This window comes from Marmota flaviventris, chromosome 13 (genome assembly GCF_047511675.1).
Source record: "Marmota flaviventris isolate mMarFla1 chromosome 13, mMarFla1.hap1, whole genome shotgun sequence".
NCBI lineage: Eukaryota > Metazoa > Chordata > Mammalia > Rodentia > Sciuridae > Marmota > Marmota flaviventris.
The window spans coordinates 97563960-97587463 of NC_092510.1; the positions used below are offsets into that span (position 1 = coordinate 97563960).

At 47.3% G+C, this 23504-nt stretch overlaps 2 protein-coding genes across 3 annotated transcripts; one reads left to right on the forward strand and one right to left on the reverse strand.

Annotated features, from left to right (window-relative positions):
• Positions 1–2105: 2105 nt before the first annotated feature.
• Trub2 (TruB pseudouridine synthase family member 2) lies at positions 2106–12735 on the reverse strand. Of its 2 annotated transcripts, XM_027943528.3 has the most exons (10): positions 12638–12735; positions 12217–12482; positions 11753–11881; positions 11153–11188; positions 10539–10613; positions 9325–9386; positions 6725–6806; positions 4535–4607; positions 3562–3698; positions 2106–2669 (listed from the first exon to the last, which is right to left on the reverse strand). In XM_027943528.3, exons 2-10 carry the CDS (start codon positions 12314–12316, stop codon positions 2344–2346), a joined length of 1020 nt encoding a protein of 339 aa, XP_027799329.1. In that variant the 5' UTR covers positions 12317–12482; positions 12638–12735; the 3' UTR covers positions 2106–2343. The 2 variants fall into 2 exon arrangements, with proteins under 2 accessions (XP_027799329.1, XP_027799338.1); XM_027943537.3 differs by lacking the exon at positions 11153–11188.
• A 36-nt stretch (positions 12736–12771) lies between these two features.
• Coq4 (coenzyme Q4) lies at positions 12772–22982 on the forward strand. Its single transcript, XM_027943553.3, has 7 exons — positions 12772–12856; positions 12943–13074; positions 16414–16510; positions 17056–17158; positions 21212–21341; positions 21860–21953; positions 22392–22982. The coding sequence occupies exons 1-7, from the start codon at positions 12787–12789 to the stop codon at positions 22561–22563; spliced, it is 798 nt and encodes a 265-aa protein (XP_027799354.1). The 5' UTR covers positions 12772–12786; the 3' UTR covers positions 22564–22982.
• The last annotated feature ends 522 nt before the right edge of the window (positions 22983–23504 follow it).

Here is a 23504-nt window from a genome sequence, read left to right on the forward strand (position 1 = left end):
CAGGATTAAAAATTTGAGATCGGCCTGGGCAATTTAGAAAGACCCTGCCTAAAGGACTGGGGTAGTGGCTCAAGTTGTAGAATGCTCGCCTAGCATGTGTGAAGCTCTGGGTTTGATCCTCGGCACCACATAAAAATAAAATAAAGATATTATATCCACCTAAAACTAAAAATATTAAAAAAAAAAAAAAAAAAAGAAAGAAAGAAAAGAAAGGGCTGCGGTGGTGGCTCAGTGGTAGAGCTCTCGCCTTGCATGGGCCAGACTCTGGGTTCCATCCTCAGCACCACATAAAAATAAATAAGTGAAATAAAGGTATTGTGTCCAACTACAACCAAAATAAATAAATAAATAAAATAAAATTAAAAAAAATATATATATATATAAAAAGACCCTGCCTCAAAATAAAAAAGGGCTGGGGGTGTAACTCAGAGGTAGTGTTTGTGAGGCTCTTGGTTCAATTCCCACTAGAGTGGGAAAAAAAAGTACATGTGTGGGGGGGCGGGCCGCTGGGGTTGTGGCTAGAGCACTTGCCTAGCATGTGTGAGGCACTAGGTTCAATCCGCAGCATCGCATAAAAATAAATAAATAAGATAAAGGTACTGTGTTCATCTACAACTAAAATATTTTAAAAAGTACATGTGGGGGTGCTGGGGATGTGGCTCAAGCGGTAGCGCCCGGGTTCGATCCTCAGCACCACATACAAACAAAGTGTTGTGTCCGCCGAAAAAACTAAAAAAAATATTAAAATTCTCTCTTTTTTTTTTTTTTTTAAAGAGAGAGAGAGAATTTTTTAATATTTATTTTTTAGTTATTGGCGGACACAACATCTTTGTATGTGGTGCTGAGGATGGAACCCGGACTGCACGCATGCCAGGCGAGCGCGCTACTGCTTGAGCCACATCCCAGCCCTCTCTCTCTTTAAAAAAAAAAAAAAGTACATGTGGGGCCAGAGTGTCTAGAGCCTAGAGAAATAAAACTGAAAGGAAAAATGTTTTTTTCTGACTTCCTTCAGGACATTGGAATAGAGTCTTTTGTGCCTTTTATGCCATGTGTATTTATCTAGTCCCTTGCTAGGGATTAATTACATTGCATTTTTCCCCCCAGTACCAGGGATTGAACCCAGGGGTGCTTAACCACTGTACCACATCCCCAGCCCCACTTTGTTTTTTGTGGTGCTGGGGATAGAACCCAGGGCCTTGTGCATGCAAGACAAGCACTCTACCAACTGAGCTAGCTATATCCCCAGCCCTCCCACCCCTTTTTGATTTTGAAACAGGGTCTTGCTAAGTTGCTGAGGCTGGCCTTGAACTGCTTCAGCCTCCTGAGCTGCTGGAACTATAGGCATTTGCCACCTCCTGCACTTTTTACTGTTAAAACACAGCCACGACAGTTGTCTGTATATAAATGTCTCTAACCATGTAGGAGGACAGAATCCTGATGGTGGCTTGATCATAGGGCAGAGGGATTAAATTTTGATACACACTACCAATTACTCCTAAGAGAGCACAGTTTCACAGATGGCCCATTTTCTTGCCCCATCACCAATACAGCATATTACTTTTTTTTTTTTTCCTTGTGTGTGTGGTGCTGGGGATTGAACCCAGAGCCTTGTACATGTGAGGCAAGCACTCTATCAACTGAGCTATATCTCCAGCCTGGCCTATTATCTTTTAATTAATTCTCCCACTATGAGAGACAAGTAGAGTCCTCTCATTTTCTTAATAGGGAGGCTGAAGGCCATTTCTGGTGTACTAGCTTCTTGGATTTTTGGTTTTTGTTTTTCAGTGCTGGGGGTGAAACCCAGGGCCACACACACGTTAGGCAACCACTGAGCTACAGCCCCAGCCCCTTAGATTACTTTTGATACACACACAGTTCAAATCATTGCTCAACTGTTTTTGGAAAAATATTTGTAAAATATATCAATTTTCTTGTCATTTTGTTCTTACTGTTGATTGTTCTTTATGTGGTATAGATTGGGCTGGGAATGTAGCTCAGTGGTAAAGCACTTGTCCAGCATGCTGAAGGCCCTGGCTCAACCACAAAAAGGAAAAAAAAAAAAAGCACAGGTGTGTGTGCATATAGCCTGTGGACGCTGTTCCTAGTTAAAGATACTGCAAATTTTTTTATTAGTCTGTCATTTGTTTATCATCTCTTTCTCCATACAGAGTTTTTTCCTTTTCAATTGGGTTAAGCCCACTAATCTTTCCTATTACAGACTCAGTTTTGTGTCCATGTAGAAGAGCTTCTCTTATTCTCAATTCCTCACACTCACTGGTTCTGGCTCATGAATACTGAGCCTTTATGCTATGGCGCCCACTGCCCCGCCAACGGCCTGGCCTATCAATGCCCTGCACAGCTCCCTGCCTCCAAGGCAGAGCTCAGGCCTTCGGAGTTCCAGGATGGGCCGGGACTGGGGAGCTCCTGGGTGCCCAACCTTGGCTTCAGGTTCTTTTCCAGCTCGGCTGCCACCCGGGGTGCTGCAGCCTGGATGGCATCCTGAATGCTGTGTAGGTCCCAGTGAGTCCTCAGGAGGGCATCATCCAGTGTGAAGAAGCCGTCCCGTGTGCGCCGCACTTGGGAGCAGACAGCAGTGGTCTTCAGCTCCAGGCCGATCTCATGCACCAGCTTGCGCAGCTGCTGCTGTGTCTCGTGCATACACTGCACCTCTGCCGGGGACATGGATGGACACTGAGGTCAGGAATCGCCTCTGGCGTCTGGATGCCTCAACGGTGTAATAGCCTTGGCAAAACACTTCAGCTTTCTAGGCCTTGCTGTGCAGAATGCAGTCCTATGGGGACCCCTAAGAGTTTGTTAGACATGTAGGATCCAAGACCCCACCTGCACTGCTGGGTTGGAACCTGCCTTTTAAGAAATCCCCCAGGTAACCAAGGGGCAGGTGAGAATTTGAGAAGTTTTACTCCAAGACCTCATTTCTTCATTTGTAAACAGGAATTATAATAAAGACTAAAGAGATCATTTATACATGGTGCTTAGCATTCAGAGTCTTGATCAGTGCTCAAGAAAAGCCTTGGTTAGCCTGGCATGGTGGTACACACCTGTAATCACAACAACTAGGGAGGCTGAGGCAGGAGGATTGCAAGTTCAAGCCTCAGCAACTCAGCAAGACTTTGACTCAAAAAATATAAAATACAAAAAATATAAAGGACTGGGGATATGACTCAGTGGTAAAGTGGCCCTGGAGTAAAGCTCCAGTACCAAAAAAGAAAAGCCCTTGTTCACATGACTAACAGTCATAGAAGGAACAAAGATCCTGAGCTGGGCAGGACCGGGGAAACGACAGCGATGTCGGAGGGGCCCAGAGCAATGGAGATTGTTCTGGAACCTCTGCCTGTTCAGTTCTGACTTCAAAGGCTGACTTGGCAGGAGTCAGGGCTGCACTGGGTTCAGGTAAGTCTGGGTCAGAGCGGGAAGGAAATTGGCCCCTGAAGCCTTAATCAGCAGAGATCAGGGTTGGCGTGTGCTTGCCTTGGCTGAGCCTGAGAGGCAGGCTCCTGCCAGAGCATTCCACAGGAGCTCCAACTTCTTGAGGCAGCTTACCTAAGAGGAACTCTGGAGGTGCAAAATGGAGGCACCGGATGCCAGTGATCAACATCGGGGACTTGTTCATGGGCCGGATCACACCTCTCGTGGCCATCTCATAGGCCTCCTGGGACTGCAGGTCTAGGTTAGAGTACCTGGGGAGCAGGGGGTAGTGTGGGTGGAGGTGCAGCCAGCTCCTGCCCCAACATGGAAGGTGCTTCCTCTCACTTGCTCTATGCTCCCCACCTACCCCCTACTCTCCAGCCACCTTTGGAGCAGCCTCCTTTATTTGGTCCCCTTCAATCACCAAAGGCAGCCTCTGCCCATGTTCCCTGGACTCACTGGTGACCCAGGCTGAGAGGGTGATGGGCCCTATGCTCCAGCATCTCAGCCTGATCATCCTGCAGGCACTGCACACTCAACCCAAGTAACCCACAACATGCCTAATATGGGTTCCTCCTCCCTGTCCCAACCCCCAGTGGCCCAGGATATTTTCCCAGACTCTTCTCTTTGTGCCCACATCATCCTGTCCATCCTGCTTCTATTTTATTTTTTATGGTACTGGGAATTGAACTCAGAACCTGGCACATGCTGGGCAAGAGCTATACCAGTGAGCTATATCCCGAGCCCTTTTTATTTTGACACAGAGTCTTGCTAAATTGCTGAGGCTGGCCTGGAACTTTTGATCTTCCTGCCTTTTTCTCCTGAGTGCTGGGATTACAGGTGTGTACCACCACACCCAGGTGTTTTATGTTTTGTTGGTGGTGATTTATTATTATTTTATTTATTTATTTATTTATTTATTTATTTCCCCAGTGGCCAGAACAAGACCTGGCAGAAACACTTCTGCATGCCCTGAGAGGAACGGGTAGTTCCATTTAGTTTTGAGTTGTAAAAACAGGATCCTTGGAATCTGTCCAGGGCAGGCAGAGCCCAGAGAGCTCTGCAGGCACTTCCTGTTGTTCCAGCACCTCCCCAGGACCCCACTTACATCACCAGGGCCTTCTGATGGGAGCCTTGGATAACAGCCAGAATCCGGTCCAGCTTCTCTCTAGTCACATGATCTGCAAAACGCAGTTGTGGGGTGTCAGTACACAGGTACCCATTGAGGAGAAGCGACAGCAAACTGGCAAGCTCCTTTCCTCCAAACCAACTCCATCCTTAAAATCAGCCAGAGAAGGGTTCCAGGGAGTGAATGTCCTCTGAGTAAAGTCTTCATGAAAGCTCTGCACCCTCTTCTTAGCAAAGACACAGGAACTATATATATATATATATATATATATATATATATATATATATATATTTAGTTGTAGATGGACACAATATCTTTATTTATTTATTTTCACGTGGTGTTGAGGATCGAACCCAGTGCCTCACATATGTGAGGTAGGTGCTCTACCACTCAGCCATAGCCCCAACCCAGGAAATTTTGAGGATATTTTCCAGGGGCCCACAGATTCCCTAAGGCCATCCAGACTCAGCTTAAGAACATCTTCTTGGGGCTGGGATTGTGGTTCAGCAGTAGAGCGCTCGCCTAGCACGGGCGTGACCCAGGTTTGATCCTCAGCACCACATAAAAATAAAGGCATTGTGTTGTATCCATCTACCCTAAAAAAATAAATAAATAAAAATTAAAATTAAAAAAAAAAGAACATCTTTTGGAAATGGAGGGTCAAAGACCTAATGTGACTCACCGAATATCCTAAGTCATATCCCTTATGCCCTGGCCTGGGGTTTTCCATGCCAGGGACCCTTGGAGGAGGGTGCTACCTGCCCAATGTAGAAACAGGAAGTAAAGAGTGAGAGTGGAGCTTGGAGTGGTGGTGCCAGCTTCTTGGGAGGCTGAAACAGGAAGATTCTAGGTTCAAGGCCATCCTCAGCAATTGACCAAGACCCTGTCTCAAAATGAAAAATAAAAATGGCTGGAGAGGGGAGGGAAGAATAGAAGTTCATTAGATTAGACAAAAGGAAATAAAGGAAGAAAAGGGGAATGGGAATGGGAAAAACAGTAGAATGAATTGGACATCACTTTCCTATGAATATACGACCAGTGAAACTCCACACCATGTACAACCACAAGAATGGGATCCTAATAAGTTATACTTCATGCACGTATAATATGTCAAAATACGCTTTACTAGAGTTGGGGTTGTAGTTCAGTATGGCAGAGTGCTTGCCTAGCACATGAGAGGCACTGGGTTCTAACCTTAGCACCACATTTTTTATAAAAAGGTACTGTGTCCATCTACAACTAATTTTTTTTTTAAATACACTTTACTGTTATGTATATCTAAAAAGAAGAAATAAAATTTTTTAAAAATATGGGAAAAACAAAAAAAATGGGCTGGAGATTCAGTCAGTGGTAGACTGCCCCTGGATTCAATCCCCAGTGCCACCAAAACAAAAACAGAAGCAAAAAAAAAACAACCTGGGAATGGCTCTGACACCTGGTCCCACCAAGTGACTATAGCAGCCTGGAGACTTTCACAAACTGCCAGTTGGCCTGGAGCCTAGGGCCCAGCTGGGGCGAGTATCAACTTCTGGTAGCAAGGGCCAGAGCTCTAGAACCAGGTGTGAGGACAGAAGGTTTGCCAGCCTGGAAGGGCCCTGCCTTCTTGACCTGGCTGTCCTCACACTGCCTGTCATCTTACCTGGAATGTACCTACCACTGCCTCCTCCCCCTCTTTGATTGCCGTTTTCCAGGAAGCCCCTCCTGGATCCTGTGGCTTCTTCCTGTTGGCTCTCTTTCTTAGCATTTAATGTTCTTTTTTACCTTATTTTTCAGTTATATAATTAACACATGAATCTTCTTTTAAAAATGTAGGTTAGCAACAACAAATCTCTCTCTCTATTTCACCAAATTCTGGCTTCCTCCCTTGCAGAAGTATCAACTTGGTAATTGTTTCCAGGCGTTTTTTTGGACATTGACACATATTTATGTGTACAAATATATAGTGTTGCTTTGCCTCATGTTTTCTATCCTTTACAGAAGAGGTGGGATCCATGTGCTAGGCTGGGGACCCCCATCTGATTCACCATTTTCCCCCAGTGCCTGGTACTCAAAATCCTCTTCCAATGAACATGCAATAGATCCCATGGAATGTCTCAGAACACGGGCTCACTTCGAAGCCAACGTGGAGGGCAGTGGCAGCCACCGCTCCCACCCACCCCAGGCTCTTACCATATGTGGTCTTCTCCACCAGTCGTCCATCCTCATGGAAGTCGTCTGTGGCTTTGCCTAGAAGACCACGCACTGTATAATCCTGTGAGGCAGGAAGAAGATCCAATCAGAATTCCCACTCCAAGCTCTGGTGCAGAGGAAGAGGAAAGCTGAGGCTGGGGTGGGGGTCCTTGGGTCCTGCTCAGGGAGCTCCCATGTACAGCCCCTGACCCTAGGGAAGGGTGCTAGCTCTGCTACGGGGCTTGGGCAGCTCTCTTGCTCTTTATGCCCCAATTCTCTTCTGTGACCTGGGGACCATGACAGGGCCAATCTCATGGTGATGTTAAACCAGCCCACCAGCAAAGATCGTCACCCTGCAACGACCCCACACCTCTCCATTTCTCCACCCAGCCACCCAACAATGAGTGACTCTCAGCATGCCGTTAGCTGCTCTTTACCCTCCAGGGTAACAAGGCTTTCCACAGTCATGTCAAGTCCTCCTGCCACCCTGATCTCAGGAGGGCCCCTTCTTCCAACTCTGCACAGCTAACTGCCTCTTCCATACGGAGCTCAATGGTAGAGTACTCAGGGTTCAATCAAAGTCCAGCAAGAAAAAAGAGTGAAGGCAGTGATGAGGGCAGAGTTGGTGATAACAGTGAATTTACTGAGCATATACGATGTGCGAGGGGCTAGGCTCAGCATTTACATGTGGTCATTAGTTTAATCTTCAAAGTAACCCTGCTGTAATGGTTAATTTGCATTGTCAACTTGATTGGATTAATAGATGTCAAGGAGGGCTGGGGTTGTAGCTCAGCAGTAGAGTGCTTGCCTAGAATGTGCAAGGCCCTGGGTCTGACCCTCAGTACCATATAGAAATAAATGAATAAAATAAAGGCATTATGTCCCAACTACAGCTAAAAAATAAATTTAAAAAAAGAGATGCCAAGGATTAAGATTATGGGTGTGTCAATGAGGGTATGCCTAGGAATGACTGACATGTAAGATAGCCAACTGCAATGGAGACACTCACTAAGCGTGGCCAGCACCAACCAATGGGATGATGGCTTGGATAGAATAAAAGTTGGAAGAACAAAGAAGCAACAGCAGACATAAGCTCGCTTCTTCTTGAACAGGTTCTTGATTGCTGCTGCAATCATCTGAATATATCAGATGATTGGCATTTAATGTTCTTTTTTACCTTATTTTTCAGTTATATAATTAACACATGAATCTTCTTTTAAAAATGTAGGTTAGCAACAACAAATATCTCTATTTCACCAAATTCTGGCTTCCTCCCTTGCAGAAGTATCAACTTGGTAATTGTTTCACTTCTTCACTCTTCCAAAGAAGACAGTGATTCTCCAGAAGGCTTAGGTCTCAGGCTAGGGTAGCACCATTGATCTCTCTTGTTCTCGGGCTTCAGCCTCTTGGACTGTGCAGCTACTGGTTCTCCCAGCTCTCTGGCCTGCAGACAGCCATTGTGGCCTCTCCAGCTTCTGGTCACATAAGGCAACCTAATAAGTCCCTTTTTACAATTATACTTCCTGTTGATTCTGTTCCTCTAGAAAACCTTGGCTAATATACCTGCAGAGGAAATATTATTCTAATTCCCTTTTTAAAGATGAGGAAACAGGTACACAGATGTTAAGAGATCCACCCAAGGACACATGGCTGGCAAAGAAATAGAAGTTGTTTATTTTTTGCAGTGCTGGGGATCAAACCCTGGGCATGCATCTGGGCAAGCCCTCTACCACTGAGCCACATCCCCAGCCCTGAAGCTGGGTTTTGAACTGGAGTCATATGACTCCAGAATCTATGCTCTTTAACATTAAGACAAGGTCCCCTAACATGTAAATCTGCATGTACATTATGGGACCAGAGTCCACAGCCCCACCTTGTACAGGAAGCTCCTTGAGGACTTGATGATGACAGCCACTTCTCAGTCTTGGGGAAAGAATGAAATGGTGTCATGACCAGGCTCTGGTATGGGACAAATGAAGGTTACAATTTCAGTTCTTAAAGCCTTAAAGACTTCGTGGGGCTGGGGAGGTAGTTCTGTGGTAGGGCACTTGCCTAGCACATACAAGGCCTTGGATTTAATCCCTAGCACCACAGGAAACTTTTTTTAAAAAAAAGTTTGGGACCCTATATGTATGTCCCCTCTGTGAGAATCAGTCTCTCATCTGTAAAACTGGATTAGCCACAGATTCCACCTTACAGGTAGTGGTGAGGGATCCCCATGGCAATGTATGTATAGTGTTGAGCGGAGCAGTCGGCACGTAGTAACAGCACTGGTCACCATCACAATATCAGTCTCTCCTAGTACATGATTATAAAAAAAGTTTGCTGATGGCCTGGGTGTTCCCTATGGTATCTTCCGCATCAGAATACTGCTAGTGGGCTGGGGATATGGCTCAAGTGGTAGCGCGCTCGCCTGGCATGCGTGTGGCCCGGGTTCGATCCTCAGCACCACATACAAACAAAGATGTTGTGTCCGCTGAAAACTAAAAAATATTAAAATTCTCTCTCTCTTAAAAAAAAGAAAAAAGAAAAGAAAAGAATATTGCTAGAGATCCCCAGGAAAGGACCAAGGGATAAGCAAGCTGTACTGGTTCCCTTACCTTGGTGAGGTGAGCATCATACATGTCGGTGAGGAGTCTTCGTCCACGTCCCACGCCAAGCACTGAAAGGCAGTCAGTCTCATCTCATGCCTGGCATCTCCCTCCTATTCCCCCCGGAAATTCCCACCCCAGCTGCTGCCATTAGAATACTCCCAAGCTTCCCAAGCCAGCAAGGTGGCAAAGAGAACCTTCTCTGCAGGAAGTGAGTGAGTTTTGGGTATACTTCAAGATACCAATTTCTAGGCCTTGCCCATATGTACTGAATCTGTCACAAGGTGGAGAAGGGGTCTGGGGTCCTTAGCAAGTTTCTCAGGGGATTCTATCTACTTAGAAATAAGAGACTTTGTGGGTGGCCTAGACCCATAGATTTGTAATCAAATATTGGTTGTCTCTGAGTATAACTTTTAATTTCTTTGGGACTTGAGCTCTGCATCGGTAAAATAGAGAGAAGCATCCTGTCCAATGTCTGAGAGTGTCATGCAGATGGAAGAAGGCAGTGCACAGGAAGCTCGTTGGCACAAAGTAAGGGCCCAACAAATGGGGGCCTTTGTGGCCACTTCATGTGTCTCTCTCAGTCTGCTTGTTTCTCTGGCTGAAGGAGAGAACAACCCACATTCACTCTTGGAGAGGGTGAGCAGGGAAGATAGATGAGATCATGTCTGCCTTCCCATATTCCAAGAAGCAAGACAAGGGGACCATTGCCATTGAGGCTGAGGAACTAAGACCAACACCTGACCTTGGGGACACAAACAGCTTATGACTCAGGGCTTTGTGGGCCCAGCTCTGGCAATACTCAGACACTGGCCAGAGTCACATGCCTGGCTGCCCCATGATGAGATGATGGTGTTCCCTCTCAGGACCAGGGGCATTCACTAGCCACAGAACCCAGCCAAGCCACCCAAGCTCTTGAATTCTTACTTTCTTTAATCATAAAACTATAAAGAATCTACCTAATAAGTAAGGTTATTGTGGTGAATAAATGTACATTAAAGGTCTTGAGTCATGTCACATGGTAGAATCACTTGATAAAAGTAAGCAATTGTGATTCCCTCTTGTGACTCCCTCCATCCTACCAATCAATTCCCCAGCTGATCAGAGACTCAGGGCAGGAATCAGGGGAAGAGGCAGTGGTGTGAAGTGCACTGGGCTCATGGTAGCTCCCTGGTCCTTCCCTAAGACCATATCACTGTACCCTCAAGCTGCCCACAACCTACCAAGTACCCCAGAAGACTGGATATCCAGCCGATGTCCCACACCAATCTTCAGGCTGGTGAATGCTGGCCCACACACTGGAAAAAAACAGCAAGGTCCATTTCCTCAATTAATCCAGCCTCCAGGATAACTCTGCACTGCATGCTGACCTCATTCCTTGAATGGTACCTCAAATCAGGATCAGGCTATACTCTCGGGCTTTTTTCCATGGAATCTGGGATCTAGAACTATTTTCTTAGTTCTTTAGAGCTCAGAGAAAGGACAACCCAAGAGGTTTCTTACTCTTCCTTTCACCAGTCTTCCAGTGAGAGACTTCAAGAGGACTGGGCATGCCAGGGGCTATGGTACACACTGTAATCCCAGCAACTCTGGAGGCTAAGGCAGGAGGACTGCAAGTTCAAGGGCAGCTTCTGCAAACAGTTCTGTTGTTGAGCCACTTTACTGATTAAAAAGTCAGTCTTGCCAGGCACAGTGGCACATACCTGTAATCCTAGCTACTCAAGAGGCAGAGGCAGAAGGATGGCAAGCTTAAGGCTGGCCTGGGCAACTTTGAGACCATGTTTAAAATTTAAAATAAGTTAAAAATTAAAAAATAACTTAGTGGTAGAGTGCTTACCTAGCATGTACGAGTCTCTGGGTTCAATTCCCAGTACTAAAAAAAAAAAAAAAAAAAAAAGTCACTCTTTTTGAGAAGTCCCAAACCCCTACTTAAGAATTCTACCTATAGGTCTCAATTCATATCAGGAGTCCTAGAATAATAAAAGAGTCAGTAAAACACAGTCCATAGGCCAAATCCTCAAGCCTGTGGGGGTCCTTTTGTTGCTGTTGTTTTTAAGAGATGGGGGTCTTGCTATGTTGCCCAGGTTGGCCTGGAACTCCTGGACTCAAATGACCCTTCTGCCCCAGTCTCCTAAGTCACTGGGTCTACAGGTACACACACAGCTGACTTTTTTTGCATGACAATCTTAAAGAATCATTCTTTCCCACAGTGTCTTGTGCCGTTTTGTGCTGAAATGGTAGAGCTGAACAGTTGCAACAGAAACCACATGCCTGAAAAGCCTACAATATTTAGAATCTGGCCCTTTCCAGGAAAGTTTGCCAATCCCTGGTCTAATACTTCAAGGACCTGGGCCAGGAATCTGAGCACTGGGATACTGACGGAGGTCAGGGATTTTCTGGTAAGTATTAACCAAGATCCAGCCTGAATCTACCTTACCAAGCCTGTGGTTGGTGAGGGTGGGCACACTGGTGGCTGTGAGGGCCAGCTCCTCTTCATTGCCTTCCATGGGGCCCAACAAGAAGCGAACACGCTGTTCAGGAACAGATGGCTTCGGGGCATTGAGACCTGAAAAAAGACAAATGTCTTGCCAGTTCTGTCAGAACAACTGCAAGAGAAGGGGACAGAGAAGTAAATGATGTAGAAGACACAAAATAAGCACAAAATAGCAGCAGTTAAGACAACTTGGGTTCAAATCCTGACTCTAATTATGCACCGTGTGACAACATACAATACTGCATTTCCCCATCTGAAAATAGTGGAGAATAAGAACAGATGAATAGGAAAGTGCTCTGCCCAGGAGAACAGTCACATGACTTTATTTTGCAGGAAGGATAGAAAGAAGCAGAGAGGGACCCCTAAAAGAACCTCAACAGGATAGTGGGTGGGTTCGAAGCACTCACCCTTCAGAAGCTGCTGCTCTACAGTATCCCGCAGGTGCAGCCACTTTAGCCCCGGGGGCTTATAGGCGGCGAAGAGCCCGTTCAACCGCGCCAGACCCATGACCACAGTCCACGCCCCCCGCACCCCTGGCGCCCCGGGTTCTCGGAAAAGCTGGGATTCAAACGGAAATGTCGTACGGTTCTTTCCCAAATGTGGTCCTTACAATAGGCGTCGCCATGTTTCCTGGCCGGAAGAGGTTCTTATCTTATTGTCCTCGGGGGAAAACCTGAGGGAGAGGAGGAAATAGGGTCCGGTAGAGAATTGTAAACCTAGCGGGATTAGGTCTTTTTGGAGAAATTTTCTGGGGTTGCGGGAAACGGGGAGCAACTTATATCAGTGAAAACTGCTGGTAGATAAAGTGCGTGAGTTTCCTTCTCATACTTAGCTAGGTCCCTTTCCTATCGGTTCCACGATGTTTCCCCTCGAGAGGCCGTAGGCAGCTTAGTTTTTGACCTCTCTGGCACTCCGTTCCCAGAGAAGTTTAGAGCGTCGCCCTTGCCCTGCCCGCCCTTCGGTGGACGCCCGCTGCCATGGCGACGCTGCTGTGTCGGGCTCTGCTCCCCCTTCGTCCGCTCTCCAGCAGTACCCGGCCGGCTGCAGGCAAGTGGCGCTGGGTCTCAGGCCGAGGCGGGAGGAGCGTGCAGGCGCAGAGCTCGTCTGACCTCTGCCTTTTGCTTTCCCGGCAGATGTGCCCTTCCGGGCCAGGATCCATGGCGCCAGCCGGCTCTACCCGGACCACATCCCCACCTCCCCGCTGCAGAAGGCGCTGCTCGCCGCGGGCTCGGCGGGAATGGCGCTCTACGACCCGTACCGCCACGGTAAGGCCGCGCGTGCTGGGCGCTCTGTCCCGGCAGCGAGAGGTCGGGGTGCCCTTGCCCTGGAAGCCTGGGCAGGTCCCCACCTCAAAGCCTCCTTTTTCCTGGGTGCCTGGAGAATAGACCGGGTCGGGGTACCCAAACCTTGCTTCACCTCATAATCACCAGAAACATTTATAAAAACCAGATGCCTGGTTTCTGCCTAAACTCTTTGAATCCAAATCTGCCAGGCAGGGGGCGGGGAGGGATAAAAAGAGGGGTGCAGAGTCTGATCATGTATCTTTTAAAATTCCCGGAGATTCTGTCATCCATCTGTGTTTAGAACCCCTGGGCTAAAGAATTTAAAAGCACCTGTCACATTATAACATTCCCGCTAGAGCCGGGCGCTATGGCGTACGCCTTTAATCCCTGGTGCTCGGGAGGCTAAAGCAAGAGGATCTCAAGTTCAAAGCCAGCCTCAGCAACTTAGCGAGGTTCTGTTTCCAAAATTAAAATAAAAGCGGGCCGATGATGTGGCTTAAGCGCCCCTGGGTTCCAATCCCTCATACTAAGTAGATAATAACAACATTCTTGCTAGAAAGTAAATTTTATGAGGTCGAACAACATGAATGCACGGAATCTGCAGCATTTAGAATAGTGCCTGACACATAGTAAATACTCAGCAAATCTCAATAAATGTCTGCTGGCTGTATAATTAGAATTTTTTTTTGCGGGGGGGAGGGGGGATCTACCTTTCAGCTATATTCCCATCCCTAAACAGCCCCCCATTACTGGGAACCGAACCCAGAGCCTCCTACTTGTACTGTACCACTGAACTGCACCCAACTTCAAGACTAGGCAACTAAGAGAATTCTGGCTTTCCAATTATAACCTTCTCAGCACTTATAGAAAACACCATCTTGGTTGAAGATTCAAGTAGTATTTATCTTGCTGCTTTTTATTTCCTATGCGTCCAGTTCCCCTGGACAGAGTTCTTAAGTAAAAGGCCCAGAATCTGGAGGTCTGAGGAACTCAGGCCTCCTCAAAATTTGGTTCCAGGAACTGGGCAACGTGGGACAAGGGACAGAGAGACAGGCACAGGGGAGGACTGATCTGAAAGGACAGTGGAGAACTACAGAGAACACTGGGGAGCATGGATATACATGTCCCATGGTATGGCCTGGGAGCTCACCTCCTCCCACACCTGCCTGGCAAATATCCCTGAGAAGAGCCTCTTCTCTGCTCCAGTTGTGCCAAACTATGACCCCTGACCTTCTCTAGCATGGCATTTGTCACATTGTTGTCATATTTGTCTCCTCTGCCAGGCTGGCCACACCCACCCATCACCCACTTCATCCTCCATCAGCTGGGCCTGACCTGGGAGGCCCCCCTAGGCCACAGAGGCATCATCTCTAGAAGCGACCTCTCTTTGAAGATATACCATCTTACCCCCTCTGCTTCCTAACTCTGCTCAAATGCCTACTATGGTGGCGGCTCACTAACTTATACATCAGTACTGCTGCTGACATTTGCAGGGCCCTGGGCAATTTCTACAAGCTAACTCATCAGAAGCTGTCCAGGGTCTCTGACCAGCCTGTGTAAAAGCCCAGATGGCCCTACACAGGCTGACTAACCACTGTGCCCCCTCCCCACCACAGGCACCCTGGTGGGCATAGCCCCTCCTCATGATGCCCAGGGTTGTAATGGGGAGAAGGTAAACAAAATGTTTATGATCACAATCCAGGGGTTATTCTATAGGATGGACCAGGGCACAGGAAAGGGGCTATGCTCACCAGTGCATAAGGAAGGTCGCCTCTGGTAAGGAGTGCAGGCATGGCTAAAGACCAAATTACTTGGCACCCGGCCATGGAGGCCTGCAGATGAGGGTCCCTGGGCCCAGGAGGAATCAGGAGTCTGCTCAGGGCTCATTTCTGGAGGAGGAATTGGAGTTTCCTGGCCTCTATAACAGGTGTGGCAGGCGAGGCAATTTCCAACCAGATGCTGCTTTATTTATTTATTTTTTGTGGGGGGGTGGGTACCAGGGATTGAACTCAGGGGCACTTGACTACTGAGCCACATCACCAGCCTTATTTTGTATCTTTTATTTAGAGACAGGGTCTCACTGAGTTACTTAGTGCCTTGCTTTTGCCAAGGCTGGCTTTGAACTTGCGATCCTCCTACCTCAGCCTCCCAAACTGCTGCGACTACAGGCATATACCACCGCACCTGGCTCAGATGCTGTTCTTGAAGGGCCAAGTCTCCCTGGCCCCTAGAACACTTTCTTGTTTAAGTGGTACTGGGGATTGAATCCAGGGGTACTCTACCATTGAGCTATATCCTCAGCCCTTTTATTTATTTTGAGACAGGGTCAGGCCTCAAACTTGTGATCCTCCTGCCTCAACCTCCTGAATCACTGGTGTTACAGAAGTGGACCACCACACTTGACTGCTAGACAGTTCTTAAGATCCTATAGTTGGGGCTGGGGTTGTGGCTCAGCTCAGCGGTAGAGCACTCGCCTAGCATGTGCGTGCTCTGGGTTCTATCCTCAGAACCGCATAAAAATAAATAAAGGGGGCTGGGGATGTGGCTCAAGCGGTAGGTAGCGAGCTCACCTGGCATGAGTGCGGCCTGGGTTCAATCCTCAGCACCACATACAAACAAAGATGTTGTGTCTGCTGAAAACTAAGAAATAAATATTTTAAAAAAATTCTCTCTCTCTCTTTTTAAAAATAAAATAAAATAAAAATAAATAAAGGTATTGTGTTCAACTACAACTAAAAAATAAATACTTAAAAAAAAAAAAAGATCCTATAGTGTCCTTTCCAGGATTTTTAAGTTCTAGAAAGTACTATCACTCTTACTGAGAATAATAATGACAACTGCTCCTTAAGCACTGTGCTAAATATTTTATATAACATGATTTTTCTGGATTTCTCACATTAACCCTCTATGAAAGGTGTAATCTACACTTTACAAATTAGGATTCTGAGGCTTAGTGTGAAGCAATTTGTGTAAGTTCACCTAAATAGATCGTAGCTAGTCTCAGACACATACCAGAGTCTGTTCCAGTCAATGCAGACATGATATTCTTTTGTGATAATGAATGTGAAATGATTTATAAAGTCTTTAGAGCACTGTGCTAACCAAAGCCACCCCAGAAGATTAATAACATAAAATAAATCATAGATATATTGAGTCTAAGCTGTGTGCTAGGTGATATGCTAAGCTCATTTAAAATGGATTACTATAACTAAGAGGCAGATATTATCTCTGTTTTATAGTGTAGAAAACCAAGGATAAGACCAAGTCGAGTAACTTACCTAAGATCACGTTCCCTATCTGTGCCCTTCTCTGTCATTTCAGACATGATTGCAGTTCTTGGGGAGACCACAGGATGCTGGACCCTGAAGGTCCTCAGGGACCAGATGAGGAAGGATCCAGAGGGTGCCCAGATCCTACAGTAGGTCCCAGCTCTACCTGGGGACTTGAAGTCATTCTCTAGGTATCCTGCACATATCTTAGCCAAAAGGCCAAGAAGCGATAGTTCTCTAGGGATCCTGACTTTTCTAGAGTCATATTTTATCAGCCCTGTTCTTTTAGGGATCTCTTCTTGATACCCTGACCATGGACATTGCACAGGCTGGGCACTGCCCAACTCCAGGGGCACCACTGATATATATGTGTGTGTAGTATGACCACCTTTGGGTTGTACAAGGTGGCAGCTCAGACCAGCTCAGCCACAGGACTCCGTACCTTCATTAAGCTCACAAAACATGTGCTAGCTGTACCCTTCCCCTTTAGTACATATGTAGTCTATCTTCCTATGTCCTTGGTTTGTGGTAGTCTCCTCAGTCCCCAAACTGGCCTGGCAAGTAGATTCTCCTTTAGTGCTGTGGTTAAATGCTGCCCTGTGTCCTCACCCCCAACCAAAGTTTACTCTAACTGGGCCTTTCACCTGCCTTTGCTGGTACCTCCTAATATCCGGTCTTGCTTTCTGCCTTTCAGGGAGCGTCCCAGGATCTCACTGTCCACCCTGGACCTGGGCAAGCTCCAGAGCCTCCCTGAAGGCTCATTTGGCCGCGAGTATCTCCGTTTCCTGGATGTGAATGTGAGTTTCCAGTTTGTATGCATCTGGCATCATCAAGAAGTGCAGAGAAATGGCATAGGAGTGACATGCTGAGGCAGGGGGAGCCCTGAGCTGCCATCATGGGCAGAAGTACTTTTTAGGCCAGTTGTGGTGGCATTGCCTGTAATCCTAGCAGCTCAGGAGGCTGAGGCAGGAGGATTGCAGGTTCAAAGCCAGCCTTAGCAACTTAGTGAGGCTCCAAACAACTTAGTGAGACCCTGTCTCAAAAAAAAAAAAAAAAAAAAAAAATGTTAAAAGTGCTGGAGATGTGGCTTAGTGGTTAAGTGCCCTGGGGTTCAATCCCTGTAAAAAAAGAAAAAAAAAGTGCTTTTTAGTCTCATGCCATTTTCTATGGTATAGACAAATAAAGTGGGAATATAAGTGTAGCTCAGTGCACAAGGCCCTGGGTTCTATCCCCAGCACCATAAAGAAAAGAAACTCAGCCAGAGGAGTGACTGGGGGAAAGGCAAAAAGTGGCCTGGGAGGTAGGCCAGGGCTAGGCGCTACCAGGCCCTATAGACTTTGGGAAGAATCTGTATTTCGTAATAGCCAAAGGAAACATTACAAGGATAGTTGCATGACCTGACCTTACCTGTCTTTACTCCTCCCTCTAGCACATACTCACCCCATCAAAGCCCCCGTGCTAAGTGCCTCTCCAGCTCAGCTCAAGAGCCCACCGTGCTGGAGGAGGGCAAGTGGTGACTAAAGGTTGCTCTAGAACAGGGTTTCTCAACCTTGCACTATTGATGCCTGGGGCTGGATAATTCTCATAGGAGGCTGTCCTGTGTCTCGTAGAACATTTAGCAGCATCCCTGTCTTCTACCAACTCAATACAAGTAGAACCCTCCCCCTCCCATGGAGATACCCACAAATGTCTCTAGACATTGCAGATGTCCCCTGGTGAGCAGTTGACAGTCACTGCCCTTGAAAGACATTGTTCCCAAGACAGTAACCTGTCCCTTACACTTTCCAGACACTTGCCTTTGCAGTGGAATCACCTGTCCTGTTTTATACCATCTTCCTCAGATTTCACTAGGGTGTAAGATATTTCATCAGCGGGAAACCTGCCCCATGTGCCACCCAAGTAGAAACAGTTTCTGAAGTTCACCAGAACCTTTAGTCTTGATGCTGTGGAGAGTTGCAGTGGCAGAGAGGTGTCTACCAGGATTACGATGGGCACCTTGCCCAGCAACTGCCCTAGTTATGGTAACAGCCTGAAGATTGTGACATTTCTGGAGAGAGGGAATCAGCAACCCACAAAATGGGAAGGAACACCTCTGTGCCAATAGAGATTCAAAGAAAGGATCAAGGTGAGGCCACCAGCCCTGAGGCTAACATTGCTAAGAGGCATGGTCAAGAGAGCAGACATGAGCTTTGGAGTTAAAGAGAAACCCAAGTTAAAATCTTGCCTCTTCCCAGTTTTATAGCCCTGGACAAATTCTTATCTGATGTAAAAGGACCTAACCTTTGTCTTCAGAGTACTTATACAGCTTATTGATAACAGATGTCAAGGTTACTGGCTTTGGAATCCAGCAGACTTTATTTCATATCCTGACTCAGTCACTTTATTAGCTGTATGCTCTTGGGCAAGTTACTTATCTGAGCCTTGTTTTTCTTACCTATATCTGAGGATAATTATAGTGGGAACTACCTAAATTGCTGTGAGAGTGAAATATGATAACGTGTGAAGGAGATTGCCCAGGGCTGGCACATAGTAGGTACTCCATAAAAGCAGCTGCTGTTACTCTGATCAGTTCAGCTTCACACAGCAAGTACAACTGCAGAGGAAGTGAGGTCCTGGGACCCAGTGAGGCCACAGACTAAGATTGGCCATGTTGCTGAGCCTGCAGCCTCAAAGCAATGAAGACCTCAGATCTCTCGGCTTCTGGACAGGCTGAGGCCATGCCTTGAGAGCAGAAAGACCAGAATACTACTACTGTGTGGGCACTGATGAGGACTCAACGAGGCAGGGGCTGAAGGAAGGTAGTCAACATTCTTACCTGGGGTCAGAGAAGTGCTCAGGGATGGCTGGCCGTTTACTCACGCATTCAAGAGATGCTTATTCATCCAGGTCCCAGACCGGAAACCAAAGATAACAGCAATGAGCAAAGCAGCTAGCCCTGCCCTCATGCAGCAGCAGTGTCCACAGACTAGACTCAAGCCACATAGGTTATTTAAAGCTTTCTCCTAGCCACTTTAATAAAAGAAAAAAAAAAAAAGTGGAATTTTTTTTTTTATGTCTTTATTTTATTTTGTTTTTTTTGGAGTGCTGGGGATTGAACCCAGGGCTTTATGCATGTGAGGCAAGCACTCTACCAACTAAGCTAAATCTCCAGCCCCCTTTATTTTATTTTTACATGGTGCCGAGGATCGAACCCAGTGCCTCATGCTTGCTAGGCAAGCGCTCAACCTCTGAGCCACAACCTCAGCCCCAGGAATTATTTTAATAATACATTTTTAGCCAAATATATTTAGAATAGTAGCATTCCAACTAGTAATCCACATTTTTATTTTTATTTACTTATTTTTATGTGGTTTAAGGTAGGTCTTTCCTTTTTCATTAGTATATTAATTGTATATATACTGATAGGATTTGTTGTTATATATTCATATATGCACCCATTATGACAGTATAATTGGGCCAATATCATTCCCCAGCATCAACATTTTTAAATTATTGTGATTTCACTTTCTTTCATACTGTCTTTGAAATCCAGTGTATTTTACAAGCATAGCACATCTCGGAACTTGCCATGTTTGGAAGCTCCGTGACTGCAGTGGTGGGTGGCTGCTACACAGGACAGTGCAGAATGAGGTGACATTAATAGTCACATGCACTAAACATCAAGGTAAAGTCATTTTGAGTACACAAAGAGGTGGCAGGATGCTGCAGGAGACCATAACATGGACTCACTCAGTCTGAAGGTTAGGGACAGCTTCTCTAGGAGGTGGAAGATGCTTAAATCAGGTCATGAAGGATGTACAGGAATTCTCAAGGTGAAGATGGGGGTGGGAGAGAGCACCCAGGCTGGGAGCAGGTTGTGCCAACAATCAGGGGCCTTGGGGCTTCTTGTTTTCTTTTTATTTTTTCGTGTGAGGTGGTGGTGACCAAACCCAGAGGCTCACACGTTCTAGGCAAATGTTCTCCATCGAGCTGTACTCTCAGCCTCCCTTTTTAAAATTTTGAATTGTGGTTAAAAAAAAAAAAAAAAAATCAAAGGCACTTAGCCAGCCATGTTGGTGCACACCTGTAATCCCAGCAACTGGGGAGGCTGAGGATCCTGAGTTTCAGGAGCCTGGGTGACTTAACAAGACCCTTCTCAAATTTTTAAAAATGGGTTGGGGATGTAGCTCAATGGTAGAGTGCCCCTGGATTCACTCCCCAGCACCCAAAAAGGAAGAAAAAGAAAAGCACATGACATAAAATTTAACATCTTATTTATTTGATTGGTTATTTAGTTAGTTAGTTAGTGCCAGGGATTGAGCACAGGGGCACTTAACCCACTGAGCCACATCCTCAGTTCTTTTCATTTTTTGAGACAGGCTCTCACTAAGTTGCTTAGGGCCTTGCTAAATTGCCGAGGTCCTGCCTCAGCCTCTCAAGTCACTAGCATTATAGGCATGTGCCACCATGTCCATCTATCTTAACAATTTTTAAGTTACAGTTCAGTAGTATTTATTTGTATTCACTTTGTTGTACAATTAATCTCCAGAATTTAGGCTTGCAAAATGGATACTTATACCTATTAAACAACTTCCTATTACCTACCCTCCCCACAAGGGGTTTTGTTACCATAGAATTCAACAGGCTACAAACATTATGTGTGAGTTGGAGTAGGCCCAAGGCGGGGTGCTAATTCCCCAATATTTCCTGCCTGAGTCCTCCCCTGTTGGTAAGTGTGGACAGAAATAAAGTCACCAGGGTTTTATGGTGGGACTGAGTTTGGTAGGAATGGTTGAAAGTTAAGGGGAGACTAACAAATTAGGCCCTGGGAGCTGTTGGGAAAGGGTCTAGGGGAGTGTCATGCTTGTCAGAGGGTCTCCCCAGACACCCGAGCACCCACCCGCTTCGTGGATGACGAAGAGCTAGCCTATGTGATCCAGCGTTACCGGGAGGTGCACGACATGCTTCACACCCTCTTGGGGATGCCTACCAACATCCTGGGTGAGTGCCACCAAGCCAGCTACCTGAATGTAGTGGATGGCAGTGTCCTCCAGCCAGCTGTCTTTGTGAGTCTTCAGGGCCAGGGCAGGGTCACCTGTTCCACCACATCCCTTCATCTACTCAGTGCCTGCTGATATTTTTGCTTTGCGCAGACATTCTGGTAGCATCTGGGCCATGCTATCCCCATTTCTCCTTTGTGACTTCTACACTGATATCCCTCCCACAGCATCCCTCCCTCTAAGGCCTGTTGGGACCATCGGAGTCTCCTCAGTCTGGCTTTTGAGATCCTCTGCATTCTGACGCAGCTTCCCTTCTATCCCCTTTCTCCTGCACTGATACCCTCTCCTCCACCCCAAGCCCAGTGCCCCAAGGCCCAGCACAGGCCAGGAAGGGGTACAACTGAGCCCTGGTAGAGATTGGAGAAAAGCAGATGCCTCTCTGGGCCCTACCAGCAGCACCACTGGCCACCTCCTCCCAGCATCACTTACCTTCCACCTGGTCCTTGTCCTTACCCCTAGGGGAAATCGTGGTGAAATGGTTTGAGGCCGTGCAGACTCGTCTCCCCATGTGCATCCTGGGTGCACTCTTTGGACCAGTCCGTCTCAGTGCTCAGTAAGTTTTCAAGTGGCAGGGACATTGGAGGGTTGGGGGAGACCTCAGAGGGGCTGGACTTCAGGAAATGGGAAGGGTATGCAGACACCTAGCAGCCCACATGGCTCTCCAGGAAGCAAGGGTATGAAAGAGGAGGCAGAAAGGGAAAACTGGCCTATGTCCCAGGAGCTTTGGGGCCAGGCCTCAGGACCAGGGCAGAATGACAGGAGTCAGTGGGAAGGCAGGGTAGCCCAAGTTTCTGGAATTAGTCCTCTATTTACATCTGAGTTTTGGTGTGTTCAAGGTGTGTAAGACTTGGGGCATAAGGTTTCATCTCACTGAGCTTTCCTTCCGCTTCTGAGTGAGGACTAACTGGGCACATGCACAGCAGGTTCTGAGCACATAGCAGGCCTAGCCCTTGAGGACCTGATGTCTTCTCTTCTCCCTGCCACCCCTCAGGAGCCTGCAGGTGCTAGTCTCGGAGCTGATCCCGTGGGCAGTTGAGAATGGGCGCAGGGCCCCTTGCGTCCTCAACCTGTACTACGAGCAGCGCTGGGAGCAGTCCCTGAGTGCCCTGCGAGAGGAACTGGGCATCACAGCGCCGCCTCTGTGTGTCCGGGGCCGGGCCTAGTCTGAGCTGCTGCAACAAGGGTGCTGGTTTACCTCCCCACCCACTGCCTCCAGGGACAGAAGACACCTTTGCCATTACCTTTGCTCCTTCTTTTTGAACACTCACTGACCTTTGGATGTTATTTATAGTTGTCATAATCATTGCTGTGTGTCCTTGAGGGCCAGTCCAGGAGGGAGCAAGCATGGCACTGGGCCTCCAAGCTGCCTAAGGAGAGCCACATTTTCTCAAGGACTGGCCATCTAGGATTAGGTGGAATATCTCAGGTCCATGGCCTGTTTGGGACTCCTCCCTGCCAACCAGGGCTTTCTGAGGCCGAGGCGGGTGTCCTCACAGGAGTGAGAGCAACACTCAACTCCAAAGGTCTGAGAGGCGGAGTGGAGGCAAGTCAGCCACCTGAATAAAGGCTCTCATCAGGCCAAGTGTCTGCTTGTCCTCCTTGGCCCAGGGCAGCCTGTGGCTCTGACAGCCCTGGGCCTTCCCAGCACTGAGGGTGGAAATTCCCTCCCAACCTGAACTTCAGCTGCTTTCCTGTCTCTAGTCTGAAGTTGGGCAGGCCAAGATTCCAGTCTCCAGCTCCTCCATTTTCTAGTGGAGGACTCCTACCTTCCCCTTCTGAGCCATTTAAACCTCAGTGAAGGGCAAATGACAGTTTCTGCCTTGGGTTATGGGGGTTCCCTGAGGTGGGGTGCAGAAGGCCTGTGGGGATAGGGCCAAGGAGCAGGAGCCACTTTAGTTTTAGTGTGTTGGGGGGCACAGGAGACTGCAGCTCATTCTGGAGTGGCAAACAGGCTCTTCCCTCCAGTCAGAGTCAGGAACAGGGGCAGGCAGGACAAAAAGTACCTGAGAAGAGTGGGTAGTTCTGTCTGGGGAAAACTCTCAAGATGGCAGAGCCCTTAGAGTGTTTTGGGCATATTCCCCCCCCCCCCCTTTGGTAGTGAGGA

Coding starts and splice junctions, on each gene's coding strand:
- Coq4 (XM_027943553.3), top strand. CDS start 12,787: ATGGCGACGCTGCTGTGTCGGGCTCTGCTCCCCCTTCGTCCGCTCTCC. Junction 13,075..16,413: donor CTACGACCCGTACCGCCACG/GTAAGGCCGCGC, acceptor CTGTCATTTCAG/ACATGATTGCAGTTCTTGGG. Junction 16,511..17,055: donor GAGGGTGCCCAGATCCTACA/GTAGGTCCCAGC, acceptor TCTGCCTTTCAG/GGAGCGTCCCAGGATCTCAC.
- Trub2 (XM_027943528.3), bottom strand. CDS start 12,316: ATGGGTCTGGCGCGGTTGAACGGGCTCTTCGCCGCCTATAAGCCCCCG. Junction 11,882..12,216: donor AGAGCAGCAGCTTCTGAAGG/GTGAGTGCTTCG, acceptor GTCTTTTTTCAG/GTCTCAATGCCCCGAAGCCA. Junction 10,614..11,152: donor CAGAGACTCGTACATGCTAG/GTAAGCACTCTA, acceptor GTTTTTTTCCAG/TGTGTGGGCCAGCATTCACC.